Source organism: Tenrec ecaudatus, chromosome 18 (assembly GCF_050624435.1).
Source record: "Tenrec ecaudatus isolate mTenEca1 chromosome 18, mTenEca1.hap1, whole genome shotgun sequence".
NCBI classification, from domain to species: Eukaryota; Metazoa; Chordata; class Mammalia; order Afrosoricida; family Tenrecidae; genus Tenrec; species Tenrec ecaudatus.
The window spans coordinates 7,580,635-7,600,356 of record NC_134547.1 but is presented as its reverse complement, the minus strand read 5'-3'; the positions used below and the strand labels follow the sequence as shown (position 1 = coordinate 7,600,356).

The 19,722-nt window shown below is 53.7% G+C and overlaps 2 protein-coding genes across 3 annotated transcripts in view; one reads left to right on the top strand and one right to left on the bottom strand.

Moving 5' to 3' along the window:
- The window catches only part of MYBPC2 (myosin binding protein C2), a 34,646-nt gene extending 28,104 nt beyond the window's left edge, over positions 1-6,542 (top strand). Inside the window, exons 24-28 of the mRNA XM_075538010.1 lie at positions 385-524; positions 1,977-2,136; positions 2,321-2,457; positions 5,409-5,595; positions 6,474-6,542. Coding sequence (XP_075394125.1) covers positions 385-524; positions 1,977-2,136; positions 2,321-2,457; positions 5,409-5,595; positions 6,474-6,484 — 635 coding nt within the window. The 3' untranslated portion in view covers positions 6,485-6,542. The remainder of the gene's footprint in view (positions 1-384; positions 525-1,976; positions 2,137-2,320; positions 2,458-5,408; positions 5,596-6,473) is intronic.
- On the bottom strand, positions 5,332-19,586 carry GARIN5A (golgi associated RAB2 interactor 5A). 2 transcript variants are annotated; one of them, XM_075538008.1, is made up of 5 exons: positions 19,471-19,586; positions 19,221-19,339; positions 18,729-18,859; positions 7,734-8,052; positions 5,332-7,145 (listed from the first exon to the last, which is right to left on the bottom strand). In XM_075538008.1, exons 1-5 carry the CDS (start codon positions 19,508-19,510, stop codon positions 7,086-7,088), a joined length of 669 nt encoding a protein of 222 aa, XP_075394123.1. In that variant the 5' UTR covers positions 19,511-19,586; the 3' UTR covers positions 5,332-7,085. The 2 variants fall into 2 exon arrangements, with proteins under 2 accessions (XP_075394123.1, XP_075394122.1); XM_075538007.1 differs by having other exon boundaries at positions 19,444-19,565.
- Positions 19,587-19,722: the final 136 nt, after the last annotated feature.

Here is a 19,722-nt window from a genome sequence, read left to right as displayed (position 1 = left end):
GTGTGGATCCAGTGGCGGTGGAAGCATCTCAGCGTTGACAGGGGTCTCCACGTGGCTCCTCCAGTTCCCAGGGCACGGGCTATACCAGCACAGCACCATGGGTCTTGTCAGCAGAGCATCTCTCAGGGAATGAGCAGAGAGACTATGTGTCTCTCGCCTCCAAGAAGGAAGACAGGAGTTCCCAGAATCCTCAGGAGAAAGCCATGCCCACACAGAGGCCTCATTGGCTAAGACCTGGTTGACAGCCTAGACTCCACCCCTTCACTTGGAATCCTCTCAATTCCCCAATTGACACCAGATTATGTAACTACCCGAGGTACAGGAATTTGCACAGGGAGGCGCTGGAGTTGGCATGTGACTTCCCTCCCCTCCCCCACCCCTCAGAAAAGGCAGGGCCAGCAGAGAATGTGATGGTGAAGGAAGTGTGGGGCACCAACGCCCTGGTGGAGTGGCAACCCCCCAAAGACAACGGCAACAGTGAGGTCACGGGCTATTTCATCCAGAAAGCTGACAAGAAAACCATGGTAAGGAGACAGAGGGTGTGTGTGTGTGGGGGGGCTGGGCTGGGGGCAAGAAGTGCTGGTGTGACATCGCCCCCGTTTTACAGCTGGGGTGTGTGTGCACCGAGGCCCCAGGGGAGTGGGAGAGCGGGTGTCCCAGCAGTGTGGGAAGCCAGTTAGTTGACCGGTAGAGGGCCTGATGGGTTTTCGTCATCGTCGTTGTTGTTGAATTGGGGTAAAAGTCACGTAACAGAACGAACTGTGCCTTCCAAAAGCAAGGGGACCATTCAGGGACATGTAGCACTTTCACAGTGTGCTGCCATCACCACCCCTATCTAGTTTCCGAGCGGTTTTCATCATCCCCAAGGAAACCCGAGAACCACTGACGCAGCTGTTCCCCATCACCTCCCCCCCCCCTCAAGCCCCAGGCAACCACTAATAATCTTGCTGGCGCTATGAATTTCCCATCTCGGATTCCCACCTCCACGGAATCGCACAGCGGCTGCCCTGGTGTGGCTGGCTGGGCTCTGGTGGTGCCGTAGGTTAAGCATTGCACTGCCAACTCCAAGGTCAGTGGTTCAAAGCCACCAACCTCTCCAAGCTCTCACTTCCCGTAAAGATGGATAGCGTCAGACACCCTGGGCGAGCAGTTCTACTTTGCCCTGTTGGGTCGGTGGCTCTGAGTTGGCATTGACCGCACAGCACCGAGCTCTTGCGTTCAGTCTGTTTCTGGGGCTCGTCTGTGTCATCATTCAGAACTTCCGTTCTCTTCATGACTGAACACGACTGCACTGTGTGGGCGGCACCTCGTCCTGTGACTCAACGGTTGGGTTGTTTCCAACTTCAGCGACAGGAAACAGGGCTGCCACGAACCATCCATTTTCTGTTGCTTTACAATTAATTTTTGTTGTGAGGAGACGAGGTCCGACCATGGAAACCTCAGTGACAGTGATTTTATTCAAGTTTGTCCATGGATTACATTCAGTACTCGGTGACATTGCTTATGTTGTGCAAACCTTCTTGTAAAAATTTTTTAACATTGTTTTCTGAGTTGTTCATTTTTCGTACAAACTCGTTGCCTTCCAAGGTCTCTAACCTTTTAAATGACTTGTCAGTTTACTCCCTGATAGATCTTGAAAGAGCATAATGCTCAAGGCATGTGCTTGTTATTATTTAAGTGATATCTTTGCTAGGTTTAAGGGGGGATTCTGGGGATGTTTTTTGGTGCAAGGTTTAACAGCAATCTCAGGGCAGGAGTTTGGATCCCGAATGTCTGGGTTCTATGAGAGTTTGCAATTCTGTTCTGCCTTTGCCCTTTCTGGACAAGAACTCTGGTAGAATCTTGAATGGAAACGAGGGGTTTGCTTAAGGTGGGGCACTCTTGATGTGCTCCTCTCAGTCCTTGGCCCTTCTTGTGTCTCCGTCCACTTGGATGTCCGTACCCCCTCATGCCCACCTCTCTCCCTCCCCCTCTAGGAGTGGTTCAATGTTTATGAACACAGCCGCCCCACCTCCTGCACGGTGTCTGATCTTATCGTGGGCAACGAATATTATTTCCGAGTCTTCAGCGAGAATATCTGTGGACTCAGTGACTCACCCGGTGTATCCAAGAACACAGCCCGGATCCTCAAGACAGGTCTGGCCGCTGTCCTCCACGGGGGCTCACCCTTGACTCCTCTGACCCTCTCGCTCTGCCCCCACCCCCCGGACTCACTGTAGGTGGTTTTTGGTGACAGAGGAGAGGGGGTGATGTTTGCTCCCTGGGTAGGATGTCATTCTGGGAGCTCAGTCACCTTACCGATAATTATCTTCTCACCCAGGACTCACCTACAAGCCATTTGAGTATCAAGAGCATGACTTCCGAACAGCCCCCAAGTTCCTGACGCCTCTCATAGACCGGGTGGTCGTGGCCGGATACACTGCTGCTCTCAACTGTGCTGTCCGAGGCCACCCCAAGGTACCAGGCTGGGGCCTCCAAAGCCATGGACGTGTGTGTGTGGAAGCTTGGGAGAAAATCTTCAGTAAGATAAAACCTCCTGCCCTGGCATGCCTGCAATCCTCATCCCCGGCTTCTCCATTTCACGGGGCTTCTAAACCCATTTCTGACACCTAAGATCCCACTTCTGACACCAGAAGTACACCACTCTCTTTCTTCCTCTGGCTTGAGGCCCGCTTTCCAGCTTCCTATTTCTCTCCCCCACTGGCTCTCAGAAATCACACTGGTGGCCTGTCTGTTTTGTTTTTACTCTGCCTTGTGATTTCTCCAAAGAACGATGTCTGAAACCCTAGGCAGCAGGTTGAAAAGCTGAAGGCTCCCTGGGAGAGGGTGGGTGGTAAATCCTCCTGCTCCATCCATTTCCAGACTGATGGGGGGGGGGGGGCTGTGAACACTTACCGCCCCCCCCCCCGTTCAGCTAGATCAGGGGTTGGCACCATATTGGCTGTGGGCCCCTTGCTTTTCTGAACAGAATTTTTAAAAAACATTTTATTAGGGGCTCATACAACTCTTATCACAATCCATACATATACATACATCAATTGTATAAAGCACATCCATACATTCCCTGCCCCAATCATTCTCAAAGCATTTGCTCTCCACTTAAGCCCTTTGCATCAGGTCCTCTTTCTTTTTTTTCCCCTCCTTCCCCGCTCCCCCCTCCCTCATGTGCCCTTGGTAATTTATACATCGTTATTTTGTCATATCTTTATTGAAACGCAGCGATGGCCATTCATTCACATCATGTCTGTGGCTGCCTTTGTGCCATGGTGGCAGGCAGAATCAAATAGCTGCCCCTGAGACCACGTGCCCCAGGGAGCTGGAACAATTTACTATCACCTGGCCCTTTAGGGGGAGAGTTTGCCAGCCTCTGATTTGGATCTCAGGTGTTTACCTTCAGCCCCTTAAGCGCACCATGGCTTCATTGATTCACCTGGCCTATCCGCTCATGTTTTACTAATTCAACTCTCATTCATTGCACTCGCTCAAGTATCAATACACTTACTGGTTCAACACACACACACACACACACACCCCACACCCCACCAGACCCCCAAATTGGCTCCTCTGCCTCCTTCACTCATGTAATCTATTCAGTCTCTCAACAAACATTGCTAGAGGCTTTCGCTGTGCTGGGTAGGCCAGGCAACAAGTCCCTGTCTGTTGTGGGGAGACTGACCTTGACCCGGTCACACAAAAGGCTAGAAACGATGGTACGTCTGGCCGAGAAGTACAGGCAGCTGCCAGTGTCCAACACACGCTCCCACTGCTAGGCCGAAGACTCCCTGGGCAATGCCAACGGCCTAGGGGGGTGGGCTGCAACTGAAAGTCTGGACACTGGAGCCCACCCAGAGAACTCAGCAGCCCACTGTCTGGAAAACGGCAAAACCAAGCCCACCGCACCCAGCCATTTCCAACCCCACAGAAGGCAGCTCTACTCTGATCCAGCAGGGGTCACCACCATTCAGAATGGACACGGGGCAATGGGTTCCTGTCCCCAGCGGGGAGGGGTGTCAAGGAGTGACGTGTGAGTGGAAACGAGAGAAGGCGAGGGCAGGACTGACACCTGGAACCACTGGCACCAAGGTCCCCCGATGGGAGCCTCAGCCTCTTGTGGCCTCTCTGGGGTGTGGGTGTGGTAGAGTAGGGGAGGGGCGCCGTGAACCTTGGCGTCTGCACGATGTGCGGCTCTCTGGGCCCAGACGCGCGGCTCTGCAGTCAGATTGAAAAATAATTTGGAGGCTAGTCCTCGGATCATAGTGATTTCATTTGTTTATAAAATAGATGCATGAGAAAGACGAGGGCAACAAGTGTACAAATGTGCTGGACACATGGATGGATGCATGGATTGATACTTGTACAAGCTCCCAGTAAAATGATTAAAAAGAAGAACCAAAGGGAATGTGGGAAGCTTGTCAAGTGAAATCAAAGATCTATCTATCATCTATCTATCTATATATATATATATATATTCATGGTGGGGTGGGGTGGGGATAAAAGAGGAGCTGATACCAAGGGCTCAATAGAAAGTAACTGTCTAGAAAAGAATGATGGCAACATATGTACAAACATGCCTCATACAATGGCTGTGTGGATTGTTATAAGAACCGTAGAGCCCCCAATAAAATCTTTTAGTACGTTTTTGGAATATATATACATATATATAATTTTTAAGTTGCTGTGAGGGACAGGATTGGCTCTTCTGCCTCAAAAGTGTGCCCTCCTCTGGAGCAGAGGGAGGGAGGCAGATGAGAGGTGGGGACAGAGACATTATGGGGGTGACGTTGTATAAGACCCTCTACGGTCACAGATGTGAGCTCTTAATTCTGAGAGCCATGCTGCTTGTGGTCGGGGGTTGGAAGTTGATTCTAACACCAGGTGAGAGAGTAGAATGGCCCAGGAGAGGTGGTGGATTTTTTTGGCAGGGGGGACTTGGCTTTAAGATTGCCAGGGGATTCCTAAGTCTTTTCTCCTGGAGCCTTGGAGATTAGCAGCCAGAGCTCGTTTTAGGAGCCCTGCACGAGTGCCCTGAGGGACAGAAAATGTCAACTGCTTCTGGGCGGCTGAGGCTCAGAGAGGAGAAGTGACGAGTTCTAGATGGACCAGTGTTCCCCAAAGTGGGCGACCCCGCCCCTTCCCATGGGCGCTGGAAGGATCCTGGGAGGCTGCAGAAGAAGATACCCCCACTTTATCCGATGCTGGGCTATAATACCAACCTTTGTAAGTTGACCGTGGGATGCTATCCATGAAAACAATTTTTTAATGTTTTTTTTAATTAAATTTTTTTTCCTCCTGAAAAGGGGCCGGTAGGTCAAATGAGTTTGGGAACCTGTGTTCTAGGACACGCCCCCCTCCTGTGGCCCTACCCGGAGGACCCTCTTAAGCCGTGCCTCCTCTTCTGTTCTCAACAGCCAAAGGTGGTGTGGATGAAGAACAAGATGGAGATCCGAGAAGACCCCAAGTTCCTCATCACCAACCACCAGGGCGTGCTGACACTCAACATCCGCCGCCCCTCTCCCTTCGACGCGGGCACCTACTCCTGCCACGCTGTCAACGAGCTGGGGGAGGCGCTGGCTGAGTGCCGGCTGGACGTGCGAAGTGAGGATGCACCTGGGCACCCTGCGGGGATGACCATGCACGCCCCTCACCCCAACCCCAGGCCCTTGCCCAACAAGACCCTGAGGTCCATCCTGGGCCCTCCCGGCGGGAAACTACATTCAGGAGGACTTCCCCAGGGGGTTTTCAATGACCGTGACCTTTCAGAAGCAGACAGCTGGGCCTGTGCCTCCAGGCATCTCTGGGGGGCGTTGAACTAGGAATGGGTTCAGCCAGTAGTCAGTGGGATTGTCATTCAGGTGGCCTAGCCAGCTGGGTGGGCAAGTGTCAGCTTGCTCCCCCTGTTGGTCAGCTCAGTCCAGCATGCAAAGGACGTGGTGGAGGCACGTGGACTTCGGACCCGCCCCTCGAGGCACCTTGTCATCACCTTGTCATTGAGTAGATTCCAGCTCCTAACGGCCCTCTGCAGTTAGCTTTCCTAGGCTGGGGCCCTGGGGTCACAGGGCAGCGGTTCCCAACAAAAATAATTTGGTGGTTGGGGGGTCACCTCCACATGAGGAACTGTCTTCAAGGGTCGTGGCATGAGGAAGGTCGAGAACCACTGGCCTAGTGGGTTAACATGTTGGGCTGTTAACCATAAGGTCAGCAGTTCAAAGCCACCCACCGGCCGGCTGCTCAGGAGAAAGATGAAGCGTTCCATTCCCATAGAGTGACAGTGCCGCCCTGCCCTGGAGGGTCAATGAGTGGAGTGGACACACTGCCCATGGGTTTCCTTTGGGGTCATCTCAGCGGTGGTGGCTGGCTGTTGGGTGGTTTCTTTTACTGAGGGCAGGGGTTCAAACTGCTGGCAGTTCCAGGAGTGAGGGCTTCCAGTTATACCCCCAGCCTCTCACCAGCCCCTCTCTGCTTCCCCCCCACAGTGCCGCAGTGAAGACAGACGTCTCTGCTCTTCCCCTTCCCGGAGTTTCCATAAAGAACACGAGGCAAGGATTCTCGTCTCAGATGCTCACCTCTGTGTGTTCTTCAGCTCACGGTCCAGGGTGGTCACGTTGGGGGTTGGTGATGGGGTGGGGGGCACCTGGTGGGCACTGCAACCCCAAGAAGGCGGCCAGGATGGAATCAAGGGCAGGGAGCTGACCATCAGAGGCAGTTCCTTTAGCGAGTCGCCCATGTATTGTGGGAGCCATCCTGAGACGCCTCCTTTAGGGAGGCCACCGAGCCGCCTGGGCCACTCTGGCCAGGCCCAGATGACCGCAGGCCGTGTTGGGGCAGCTGGCCTGGGAAACGGGACCCTCGTGAGGCAGCTTTGTTGGAAGGGCCGCCCCAAGCACATGGTGGGGCTGCTCTCCGGGAAAAGTTACTTCAGCAAGGTGGCCATGTTGGACGGGGACGGCAGGGGCACCGCTCACTGAGCTGGGCACTGGGTTGTAAGCGGCTGGTCTTTATTAACTCGGATACTTTGTCTGTCCGGCCCAGAGGGAGGACATGTTAGAGCTCTGGTCCTTCGATGATCCCTGAAGATGTGGGGACCCTTAGAGCCCCCAGAGTTCCGACACCTGGGGGTCAAGTCTGGTCTCCACAGCCGGTGGCGTCTGGGAAGGAGAGAGCACGGGTCAGACAGAGGCCTCCGTGTGTAGGCGCTTCTGCCCTGTGCGGGCAGCGAGGGGGCTCTGAGCTTACTGGGAAGGCAGCGAGAGGGGTGCTGGAAAAGATGAGGCCACGGAGGTTCCTGGTGCCTGCCATACCCCACCAAGGAGGGCCGGCCCCCTCCCTGAGACCCTTCAGGGAACTAGGGCCGCAGGCGTGGCTGACAACACACTTGAGGACCAGGGCAGTCACTCCCCAGTCCCCCGCCCTCTGAGAGAGGCTATCAGAGGGCTGGCATGGAAAATAGAGTCACTTCAGCCAGGGGACCAAGGCCCTGCCCGCCCCCACTCACACTGGCCAGTCTCAGCTCTGAGGTCCTCCTCCCTCTGACCCCCAAGTCCGCCCTCCCTCAGATCCAGGGGCCCAGGGACCCCATCCTCTCTCCTCCCTCGGACCCAGGAGTCCAGCCCCTCCCCTCTCGGACCCAAGAGTCCAGGCCAAAAGACCCTTCTCCGCTCCCTCCCACCGCCCTGGGACCACCGGCCCGCCCACACCGCCCTCCAATCTCCTAGCCGCCCGAGTCCCGCTCTCACCTGCTCCCCGTCCTCTCCGGCCTTCACCAGCTCCTCCTCGTCCTCGTCGCCCCCCTCCCCTTCGTCGCTGTCGTCCTCCGCGCCCTCGTAGTCGTAGTCATCGTCCAGCGCGTCCTCGCGGAAGAAGGGCACGGCCCCCTGCGCCGCGTGGAAGCGCAGGCGGTAGAGCAGCCGCACCCACTGGCCGAACTCCCGGTCGCGGGTCTCGGGCGCGGCGCGCAGCTGCAGGTAGAAGGTGCGGCCCGTGGGGAACTTGACCTTGAGCTGCCGGCGGCACTCGTCGTGTACGAAGAGCTGGACGAACTGCAAGGGGAACAGCCTGGGCCGAGGGTGGGCGGCGGGAGGGGGGCCGTCAGCTCCCAGCCTCCCGGAGCCCCGACTTCCCGCCTCGCCGGCCCTCTGCCCTGGGAGGAACCCCCTTCCCGCGGCCTCCTGGGTCTCAGTCCACCCTGCTCTTCCTGCCAAACACACAGCCCCGGTGGGATCGAAGGTGAGGTTTTTCAACTCCGCTAAGTGTCAGAAGTCCACAGCGGGCAGTTCACCCCTCCTCTGGCCTCAAGGGTCACTGTGAGTTAGAACCATAACTCAAGGTTTTGGGTTTTTTTTTTTTGACACTTTAAAGATATAGTAAGATTCCTTATAAGGAGCCCCGCCCCCGGTGATGCCGTTGGCATTGGGTGGTTGACTGCACCCTCCACTCCGCAGTCAGGGGATTCAGCTTTCTGTTCCATCAAGATGTAAAGCCTCAGCAATGCTCTAGGTTCCCAAACAGTGAGGTCTCCACTCTTATCAGAAACAACCAAACAACGCAGCGCCCCACCCCCAGACTATGAAACAGCTTGGAAGCGCAGCCCACAATCCAGGACAAAGTGTCGGTGTCTGTCTGCTTTGGTGGGCGCCTCCCGGCTGCAGTGGGACCCCCGTTGGACAGTTAACTGCAGAGTCAGCAGTTCGAAACCACCAGCCCCTCCTCCAGGGAAAGACGAGGCTCTCTGCGTTATAAAGATCGGCTGGGACAGCTCTACTCTGTCCTAGGGGGTCGCTGGGTCGGAATCGACTCCCTGTCTTTGAGTGGAGTTGTTCACCTGCTTTTGCAGCCCCCCCATCCTAACAGCACCCCGCCATGGGGGCGGTATTACCCAAACACGGTATATAGTATATTGGGCCACGACCTACGCGATGGTAGTGGGTTTGGGGGCTCGGGAAGAGTCCTCTAACGTACAATGGTGCCGCAAAGGTTAAGCGCCCAGACCCCTGCGACGTGCGACTCCGCGCGCCGACGGTCCATCCTCGGGACACCGCGCCCACGGGTGCGCGCCCTGACTCTGTGGGACCAAGTGCAGCCGCTCCATGGGGTCTCTGAGGCTGTGACTCTCCCGGGGGCACGGAGACATCCCCGTTCTGCGGAGCGTTGGCAGCCCCGCGCCTGGCTCCGCTCCACCAGGGCTGCCCATCCCGGTGCCTGCCCTGCCCTCTCCCACCCCGCTGGGCGTCCCGCCCGTCCGCTCCCTCCCGGCCACCAGAGGGCGCCCGCGGAACCCCGAGTCGCCTGCTTCCCGCGGCCGCTCGCGCCGCCCAAGTCCGCACTCGCCGGCGCCTCGCGTCCCCACGACCCCCTGCCCCGCGCTTCCCCTCCATCGCTCGCTCGCGGCTCCTTGAACTTGGAGCGCTGGTCACCACACCACCCTCCTGCTCCCCTCTCCGCGCTCTCTGCCCCCAGGTACAGCGTCCGGCCCGGGATGCCCGCCAGGTGCCCGCAGGCAGGGAGACGGAGCCGCGGGTGGTGCAGTAGGTCTCTAACCTTGCCGTCAGGAGTTCGAACCCACCGGGCCCCTCGCAGGGAGGAAGATGAGGCTCTCTGTTCCCACAGAGCTTCACAGCCTAGGAGAGCCACGGGCCAGTTCTGCCCGGTCCTATAGGGTCGACAAGGTTGTGTGTGCGTGTTGGGGTGTGGTGGGAGGGTCTCTACACACCGGAGATGCTAAGCGAACAAAACCATGAGCCCACTGCATTAAGTCGACCCCAGCGACCCCAGAGAACAGAGCACAACAGTCCCGCAGGGCTCCTGAGGCTCTACATTCTAATTTTCCTTGATGGAACAGAATCAAAAAAAAATTTTTGAGCCTTGGTGGCATCTCCTTTTCCTTTAAAAACTTTTTAAATTTAAGAGAATATTTGAGACTGTACATTCTTTTGGAAGCAGATGGCTTCCTTGGTCTGCAGAGCAGCTGGGGGGTTCGAACCGCTGACCTTTCTATAAGCAGTGGAGTGCTGGACTCGCTGCACCATCAGGGGCTCCTACTCACCGAGGGGTGAATGGGTTCTCAAAGGTGGGAATCTCTCTGGCCTCTGGGGTGGCTCAGAGCTGGATTCCAGGTCTAGCCAGGCAGACGAGGGCACAGGCCAGGTTCCCCCAATGGGATGCAAGCCCAGACCATCTGCTCACCTCTAGGGGGTCGATCACACCTGCCCTTGGACTTCTGAGTGGGGTGGTCCCCCATGACCCCAAGACACCAGAGACAACCAGCCACTCCATCAAAAAGGCCCCGGAGTGTGCAGTATAGCACCGATAAAGCACGCAATGTTCCTCTGGTTCCTTGAGGCTTCCTCGCCCCCCACTATCATGACCCCAGTCCTGCCTTTCACTGCGGGCTGCACTGGAGCATGTGCACAGGTACAGGTAAGAGATGAGAGTTCAGAACACACAGAATCCAGGAACAGGAATGGGAGTAGCAGTACCAGGAGGGCAGGGGAGAGGGATGGCGGGGAGGAAGGCGGAACCAATCCAGATGATCGACACATAGCCACGCACACCCCTCCTAGGGGGAAGAATAGAGCCAGGGGGAAAGGGAGACAGTGCTCAGTCTCCCTTATGAAGATAATAATTTCTAATTTATCAAGGGGCCACGGGGTAGAGGGAGAGCTGATACCAAGGGCTCAAATAGAAAGTAAATGTTTAGAAAAAAATGATGGCAACATATGTACAAATATGCTTGATACAATAGATGTACAGACTGTTACAAGAACTCTAAGAGGCTCCAATAAAATGATCTTAAAAAACAACAACAAAACAAACAACCACCCTGGGAGTGGATTCCCACCCACAGCGCCCCTGCAGGTAGGACTGCCATGGGCTTTCCCAGGCTGCCATCTTTCCTGAAGCCGGCTGCCACATCCTTCTCCCTGGGGGAGACAGACAGGGTTTCCTCTCCCACAGAGTTACAGCCTCGCTCTGGGGAGGGCAGGCCGTTCTACCCTGTCCTAGAGGGTCCCCTCGATGGCAGTGAGTTTGTGAGTTTTGACTTGGTGCCCTGCTCTGATCTGGGCGCTCTCTCCAGACTAACTCAGGAGGTGCACCCTGCTTGTGTCCCCATTTCCCAGGGGAGGAAAGTGGAGGCCCAAACGGGAAGGACGCTTGACCAGAGTCAGTGAAGGCGAAGGTAGGATCCGAGCAGCCCCCGGGGTCTGAAGGCGGACACAGCCTCATTTTGTCGTGTTTCCTTTGGAGCTTTGAGGGCACATTTTTGTTTTACAAATGGAAGGTTTCTGAGGAGGGTGTAGGAGGTCTGGTAGAGCATGATCAAGAGCAATGGAACTGAGAGGAATTACTGAAACCCAAATGAAGGCTGAGCATGATAGTGGGACAAGAGGAAAGTAAAAGGAAATAGAGGAAAGAGCTAGGAGGCAAAGGGCATTTATAGAGGTCTAAATACAGGCATGCACATATGTAAACATAGTTATATAAGAGGATGGGAAATAGATCTATGTGCATATATTTATAAGTTTAGTATTAAAGTAGCAGATGTACATTGGGCCTCCATTCAAGTACTTCCTCAATGCACAACACTTTGTTCTATTAAACTGGCATTCCATGATGCTCACCTTCCCGACCCAATCACTGAAGACAAATGGGTGCATAAATAAATGTGGGGAAGAAAGCCGATGGAGCCCGCCTATCAAAAAAATATAGATAGCATCTGAGGTCTTAAAGACTTTAAGGTAAACAAGCGGCCATCTAGCTCAGAAGCAACAAAGCCCACATGGAAGAAGCACTCAAGCCTGTGCGATCAAGAAGTGTTGAAGGGATCAGGTATCAGGCATCAAAGAACAAAAAACCAAATCACTGTGAATGAGAGGGAGTACAGATTGGGGACCCAAGGCCCATCCATAGGCAACGGGACATCCCCTTACAGAAGGATCATGGGGAGGAGGTAAGCCAGTCAGGGTGCAGGTTAGCAATGACGAAACAAACAACTTTCCTCTAGTTCCTAAATGCTTCCCCCTGCCCCCCCATCATGATCCCAATTCTACCTTACAAATCTGGCTAGACCAGAGGATGCACACTGGTACAGATAGGAACGGAAAATACAGGGAATCCACGATGGATGATCCCTTCAGGACCAGTGGTGAGAGTGGCGATACCTGGAGGGGGTAGGGAGGGTGGGGTGGAAAGGGGAAACTGATTACAAGGATCTACATATAACCTCCTCCCTGGGGGATGGACAACGGAAGAGTGGGTGAAGGGAGACGTCGGACAGTGTAAGATATGACAAAATAATAATTTACAAATTATCAAGGGTTCATGAGGGAGAGGAAGCAGGGAGGGAGGGGAAAAAATGAAGAGCTGATACCAAGGGCTCAAGTAGAAAGCAAATGTTCTGAGAACGACGAAGGCAACAAATGTACAAATGTGCTTGACACAATGGATGGATAGATTGTAATAAGAGTTGTCCAAGCCCCAATAAGATGATTAAAATAAATAAATAATAAAACTAGTAAAAGAAAACAACAAAAACAAATGGAAGGTTTCTGACCACCTTGCGCCGAGCAGGCTAATGGACTTCATTTTTCCCAGTAGCAAGCGCTCACCTCCTCCCTCCTCAGTCACGTTTCCGCCATTCTCGCAAGATTTTACACTTCCCCAGAGCGGCTGCCCTGTTACTTAGGGTCTCCAAGGGAGGCTGTGCATCTTCATAGCAGCACCCAGCCTCATCCTTCTTCACTGAGCGGCAGGTGGGTGTGCAGGCTCCCGGCCAGGCTGGTGGGTTTGAACTGCTGACCTTTGGCATAGTGGCCCGGTGCTCATTAGGTCTCCTTATGTGACTGAAAAGCCATCGAGTTGCTTCTGACCTACAGTCACCCTTGGCAGTTTCTGACGCTGTCAATGGTCACGGGAGCAGAAAGCCTCATCTCCCTCCCTCCGAGGGGCTGGTGGGTTTGAACGGCTGACCTTGCAGTTACCCAAAGCCACTGCCATTGAGTGGATTCTGAGTCCTAGGGAGACCCTGGTGGAAGAGATAGGAGAATTGTACCGTTTCTGGGACTGCCAGTCTTTCTGAGCTTTCTCCCTCAGACGGGCTAGTGGATTTGAACGGTTCAGCTTGAGGTTAGCAGCCTACTGCTTAACCCACTGTGCCACTAGGGCTTCTTGAAGAGACTCGGGTCTAGTGTGAGTGTAACCTTCCTATGTACTGGGAAACCCCAAACTTGGTCTGGCCTGCCTTTGTTCCAGGTGTCCGTGTGGCATGTCATCCGCAGGAAAGGGGGCATGTGCCCCAGGGGCGGGGCTTGTTCACCGTGTCTGTCAGGGGCTGTAGTGAGTGTACACCTGTGGTTAAAGGAGCCGTGGCTAGAAAAAAAAGAAAGAAAAAGGAACCCTGGTGGATCCAGCTGCCAACCACACAGTCAGAGGTTCAAACCCACCAGCCTGCTCCACAGGAGAAAGAGGAAGCTGTCTGCTCCCGGAACGACCTTAAACCCAGGGTGCAGTCAACCAACGATGAAACATAGAATATTCCTCTGGCTCCTTGAGGCTTCCTCACCCCCCACTACCATGGCCCCAGGCTGCTTCTCCATTCAGACTGGACCAGAGCATGTCCACAGGTATAGATAAGGGACGGGGGTCCGCGACACATGGAATCCAGGAACAGCGATACCAGAAGGGTAGTGGGAAGAGGGGGGAGAGGAAGGGAGAAAGGGGGGAACCAATCGCAATGATTGACACATACACCCCTCTCCAGGGGGAAGAACACAGAAAACATGGGGGAAGGGAGACAGCGGTTGGTGTGAGCTATAAAAATAATAACAATCTATCAAGGGATTATGAGGGCAGGGGGAGGAGGAGAGGAGGGCAAAAAAGAGGAGCTGATACCCAGAGTTCAATAGGAAGTACATGTCTAGAAAAGAATGAAGGTTAACTTATGTACAAATTCGCCTAATGCAATTGATGTATGGATTGTAACAAGAGTTCTAAGAGGCCCTAATAAAATTATCTTTTAATTAAAAAGAACTTAAACCCATAGTAGTAGTTCTGCTCTGTCCTATAGGACTGTTACAGGGCGACTCTGAGGGCACTGAGCTTTGCTTGGGTTCCTATGTGGTATGAAGCAGCCCCGGTGGTACAGTGGGTTACATGTTGGCCTAGCAAGGTCAGCTGTTTGAACCCACCAGCTTCTCCTTGGGAGAAAGACAAGGTTTTCAGCTTCCATAAAGACTGACAGCCTTGGAAATCCTACAAGTCTCCCAACTGCTGTGAGTTGGAATCAATTTGTTGGCAGTGGGTTTGTTTTTGGTCATGGTGCTTGTGTTAGTTCAGGTAGACTAGAGAAACAAATCCAGGGAGACTCTTATGTGTATAAGAAAATGCTTTGGTAAACAAGCGGCCACCTAGCTCAGAAGAAACAAAGCCCACATGGAAGAAGCACACCAGCCTGTGTGATCACAAGGTGCCGAAGGAATCAGTTATTAGACATCAAAGAACCAAAAAAAATCATATCATTGTGTGCTCACCTTCCCGACACAATCACTGAAGACAAAGTGGGTGCATAAGCAAATGTACTGAAGAAAACTGATGGTGCCTGGCTATCAAAAGGTATAGTGTCTGGGTCTTAAAGGTTTGAAGATAAAAAAGCGGCCATCTAGCTCAGAAGCAACAAAGCCCACATGGAAGAAGCACACCAGCCTGTGTGATCACAAGGTGTCGAAGGGATCAGGCATCATCAGAACAAAAAAATCATATCATTGTATGGAGGGGAGTGCAGAGTGTAGACCCAAAGCCCATCTGTAGGCAAGTGGACATCCCCTTACGGAAGGGTCTCGGGGAGCAGATGAGTCGGTCAGGGTGCAGTGTAACAACGATGAAAAATACAACTTTCTTCTAGTTCCTAAATGCTTCCTCCACCCCCACTCCCCCCCCCCACTATCATGATTCCAATTCTACCTTATGAATCTGGCTAGACCAGAGGATGTACACTAGTACAGATAGGAACTGGAAACAGGGAATCCATGATGGATGATCCCTTCAGGACCAGTGCTAAGAGTGGTGATACCAGGAGGGCAGAGGGAGGGTGGGTTGGAAAGGGGGAACTGATTACAAGGATCTACATATAACCTCTTCCCTGGGGTATGGACAACGGAAAAGTGGGTGAAGCCCAGGGAGACGTCGGACAATACAAGGTGACAAAATAACAATTTATAAATTATCAAGGGTTCATGAGGGAGAGGGAAGCAGGGAGAGAGGAGAAAAATGAGGAGCTGGTGCCAGGGGCTTAAGTGGAGAGCAAATGTTTTGAGGATGATGAGGGCAATGAATGTACAAATGTGCTTTACATGATGTATGTATGTATGTATGTATTCTGATAAGAGTTTATGAGCCCCTAATGAGTTTTAAAAAGAGAGAAATAGCTTTATATACAAGAACAGTTGAGTATTGAGAAAGCATGCCAGGCCAGTCTAGATCAAGTCCATAGTCCGATACAGCTCTGAACTATCCTTTTTCCTCCTTTACTTTGCTCTCTATTTTTCTGGATTCCATGCCACCCCTTAACCCCGCTCCTCCCCTCCCCACCTTTATGTTTCTCTAGGACAGCGGTTCTCAACCTGTGGGTCTCAACCCGTTTGGGAGTCAAACGACCCACTAGCAGGGGTCGCCCGATTCATCACAGTAGCAAAACGACCGTGAAGTAGCAATGAAACGAATTTTGTGGTTGGGGGACGGGTCACATAAGTGGTCACATTTATGGTGACCACATAAGGAACTGTCATAAAGGGTCGCGGCGTGAGGAAGGTGGAGAACCGCTGCTCTAGGAGCACTGTTGGTGTAGTGAGTTGGGCTAACTACAAGGTCAGCAGTTTGAAACCGCCAGCCCCGCCTCGGGAGAAAGAATGGGGCTTTCCACTCCTGTAGAGAGTTACAATCTTGGAAACCCACAGGGTCAATTCTCTGAACTGTAGCCTCGCTAGAAGTCAGGACTGGATGACAGTTTTAGTGACTTATGTCTCCCTATTCTTTTGTCTTCTTCTTGATTTTTTTCCCGTTGTCCTTTTTCCTCTGCCTCTCCTGACTTTGGTTGACTCTCCCCTCCCCCACCCCTCTGCCCCATTAAAGGTGTGTGCAGCCAGTGAGAGCCACTGGCAGGCAGGATCTCTGCTTGTTAATATGGCTGGAGAGGGTGTGTGGGGAGGGGGTGGCGATGGAGGCAGGCAGGCGCCAAGGTTGGTTTGATCCTGTGGGCTCTGTATTGGAGAGTGGGTCAGTTTCCCTGCATGCTTGCCTTACTTTCTCTCACCCAACGCACCTCCACTTGTTATTGAAGAAAGCTTCACTTGGTTTATTTAGCTTTCTGACTCTGTGTCTGTGCCTCCGGCACGTTTGTTATTTTCTGCTCCTCAGTAAGGAGATGCACGTGATCCTGGCTCAGCACATGCACATCAGCACCATAGGTCCTGCTGGTGTTTTGCTGTGCACAACCTCATGATAACTTTAGATCTCATAGCATTGGCATGCGCCACATTCAGATTCTGGGGGCTTTACCAGCTGCAATAAGCAGGTTTATTGTGCCAGCCTGGCCAATAGGAACATGTGGGATTAATCAGGTCGCACTTTGATTGGAGGGCAGAGATAAATGGTTCTGAAAAGCCCACCTCACCCCCCTCTCCTTTGCTCTCTGGTGATAGGAGCGTGCTGAAGGTACGTGCTGCTGCTAGAGCTAGTTCTCTGCCTCCACCTGTGAGCTGTCCACCTGTGGGCCAGGCCAATGTGTGGATCCTGTCGCTAGAGCTTGAGGCTCCTTCGAGACCTGCATCACCATGCTGTTGTGGCGTACATCGTTTGAGCTTGAAGCTGGTGGATTCCGTCGCCTTGCATTGCTTGCTTGACATCCATCCAGGCCTGCTTCACCAAGCTCCCGTGCTTCTGACTGCTTTCAGTACCCACGCTGCTGCTTGCTGCCTGTGGGCAGCCTCTGCTTGCCTTGTCCCAAGCTGTCTTGTCTTCTGCTGTCTGCTTCCTTGATCTTGGACCCGTCAGCCCACTTGAGTTGAGGGACTTCCAGTATCTTAACTGTTCCATGGAAGTGAGTTGAACTGAGCCCTCTGAACCGCGGTGTGGACTGATTAGCTGTTACATTCCTTCTTGCTGTATTAACCGATGCTCATACAAATGAAGAGAATCATAGTGTCCTGGTTATGTTTCTTTGAAGAACCCTGCCTAACACACCAGCCTTCTTCATATAAAGGGAAATCGTTCTATAATGGGGGGGGGGCAGTTCGGGACAGCCTACTTTTGTTAAGAGGCTGAAATGTAGGCCAGCCTATGACGGTAGGTCAGACGCAGAACTGTTCTGGATGCCTCTGCAATAAACGTTCTCAATGACTCTACGCAGAGTCCCCGCAAGAGCAAACAGCCGGTGGTTACTTCTGTCAATACGACAGCATCTGATGATGCAGCCGCAGCCCAGGGCAGGCAGGTAGGTCATCCAAAACCACAAGGGCCCCCCTTGACATCCTGTGGCACCCTGGACAGGTGGCTCCCCTCTCTGAGACGCAGCGTCTCTTCTTGGAACAGGTGGCTCCTTCTGAGACATGGAGGGCAGGGATGGGACAGTGTATGCGGCCCGGGAGTCACCAGGCCTTCAATAGGGCCAGCCCCGCCCCCTCCCTGGAGCAGAGCTGAGAACAGTTCTCCCGTCTGCTGCTATTGTTAACTGTCACGTGGTAGGTTCCCCCACAAAACATATGCCAACCCCATGATCTGTGTAACACTAGGTTAAGATGAGGAAGAAGGTCAAGCAGTCTGTTGCGAGTCCTCACCCTGGTAACTCAGTGGTTATGCATTGGGCTGTTAACCACAAGGTCAGCAGTTCGACACCATCGGCGCGTTGCTAGAGAAAGACATGCCTTTCTACTTCTGTAAAGTTAGTCTTGGACACCCATAGGAGCGGTTCCATCCTGCCCTATAGGGTCTCTGAGTGTTGGAATCAACTGGATGGCAGTGCATTGTGGAGTCTGGGGGGCTGGAACAATTCGGGGGGCTGTAAAAACAGTTACCGACGCTTTTACCTGGATCATGGGTTCTAGTACAAACGTTTTGCATGGCCAGGGCAGGGGAGGCGCTGAGTAAATTTTTGTCTTGAATGGAGGGCAGTAAGCCAAATAAGTTTGGGGACCGACATTCTAGAACAGCGGTTCTCAAGTTGTGGGTCGCGACCTCTTTGGGGGGGGGGTCAAATGACCCTTTCACAGAGGTCACCTGATTCATCACAGTAGCAACATGACAGTGATGAAGTAGCCACAAAACTAATTTGATGGTTGGGGGGGGGAGGTCACCACCACATGAGGAACTGTCTTAAAGAGTTGCGGCATGAGGAAGGTTGAGAACCACTGTTCTAGAAGCTCTGCTAAAACGTTTTCAGCATTCCAGCAACCCGTTAGGCCCCACTGACAGATGGCTTATGGTTGCATATGCAGGCAAAGGGTGGGAGTCAAACCCAGCTTCAGCATGGAACGGGAGGATTCAATCCTTCACCCACCAGTGCCGTCTCACATCTAGATATCCAGTACTTGCTTTCTAGCCCCGGGGGCTGGCTCGGTTCTGGTTTTCCTGGAGGTGGTTGGCAGTTCAGAGGGAAGTAGCAGCCACCCAACGTTCTGGACCCGAAGGGTTGTCTGGGTGAGAGGTGGTACTGCCAGGGAGGAGGGCGGGATGGGGCCAATCACCCAAAGAGCTGTAGGTTTCCGTTCTCCTTGGTGGGGCCGGCGAGGAGTAACAGGTCTGGGAGCTCCAGGGCCGGGCTGGAAGCTGCCACTCCCATGGTGACCTTGTTGGCGACTTCTCCTAATCGGGTGACCTGGGACCAGAGGTCATAGGTTATAGGTGAGGTAGAGGGTAATGCTTCAGAAAGTCATGGTGGAGTCTGGAATGTCTTGGTATAGTTCAAGGTCATGAGCCAGACAAGTTCAACATTTGGGTAAGATCAGGGATCCTGAGTCCAAAGGTCAAGGTTATAGAGGGAAGCTAATGGGACTGGGTCAGATGTACAGACCAGCGAAGGGTCTGGACATTGGAGAGAGGAGAGGTCAGTATCATAGATGATGGAGGATCAGAAGAATTCTAGAGATGGTCCTTATGTGGGAGTGGTCGGAAGGAGGGGTACAGCGGTTCCCCAAGGCATGAGGTGAGAGGTCAGTTTGAGGCTGGGGTGTCCACACCTGCACAAAGTTGCTCTCGAAGATGGTGAGGTCCCGCAGCTGGTCGAACTCGCCGCTCTGGAGGTGGCGTTGGAGTTGGCCAGGCCGGCCCGTAGGGTAGGCCGGGTCCGGGGCACGATCTAGAAAGTACAAAGTTGGGAAGGGGTGAACCCGGGGGCACCCCGCGCTAAGGGTGAGGGTCCCTGGGCTCTCTGCCCGCGCTCGGCCTGGCTCTGCTCCTCACCTGACATCCCACCTGGTCCCGCCTCACCTGTTCCACTGGGGCCCACCTTGAGCTTGTCCCGCTTCATCGCGACGCCCCCGCCCGAGGCGGGGTGCGGGTGGAAGAGCCCCAGGAGGACACGGGAGGGCGGAGCCGCCGGCTGTGTGACCTCACAAGGAGGCGGTGTTTGACGTCACACGGGGGCGGAGCCTGGAGGACGAGGCGGACGCTTCCGCCCCGGAGCCGGTCGGCGTCAGTGCGCAGGCGCGCAGATCCGGCGCAGGCGCACGGGCGGCGGGC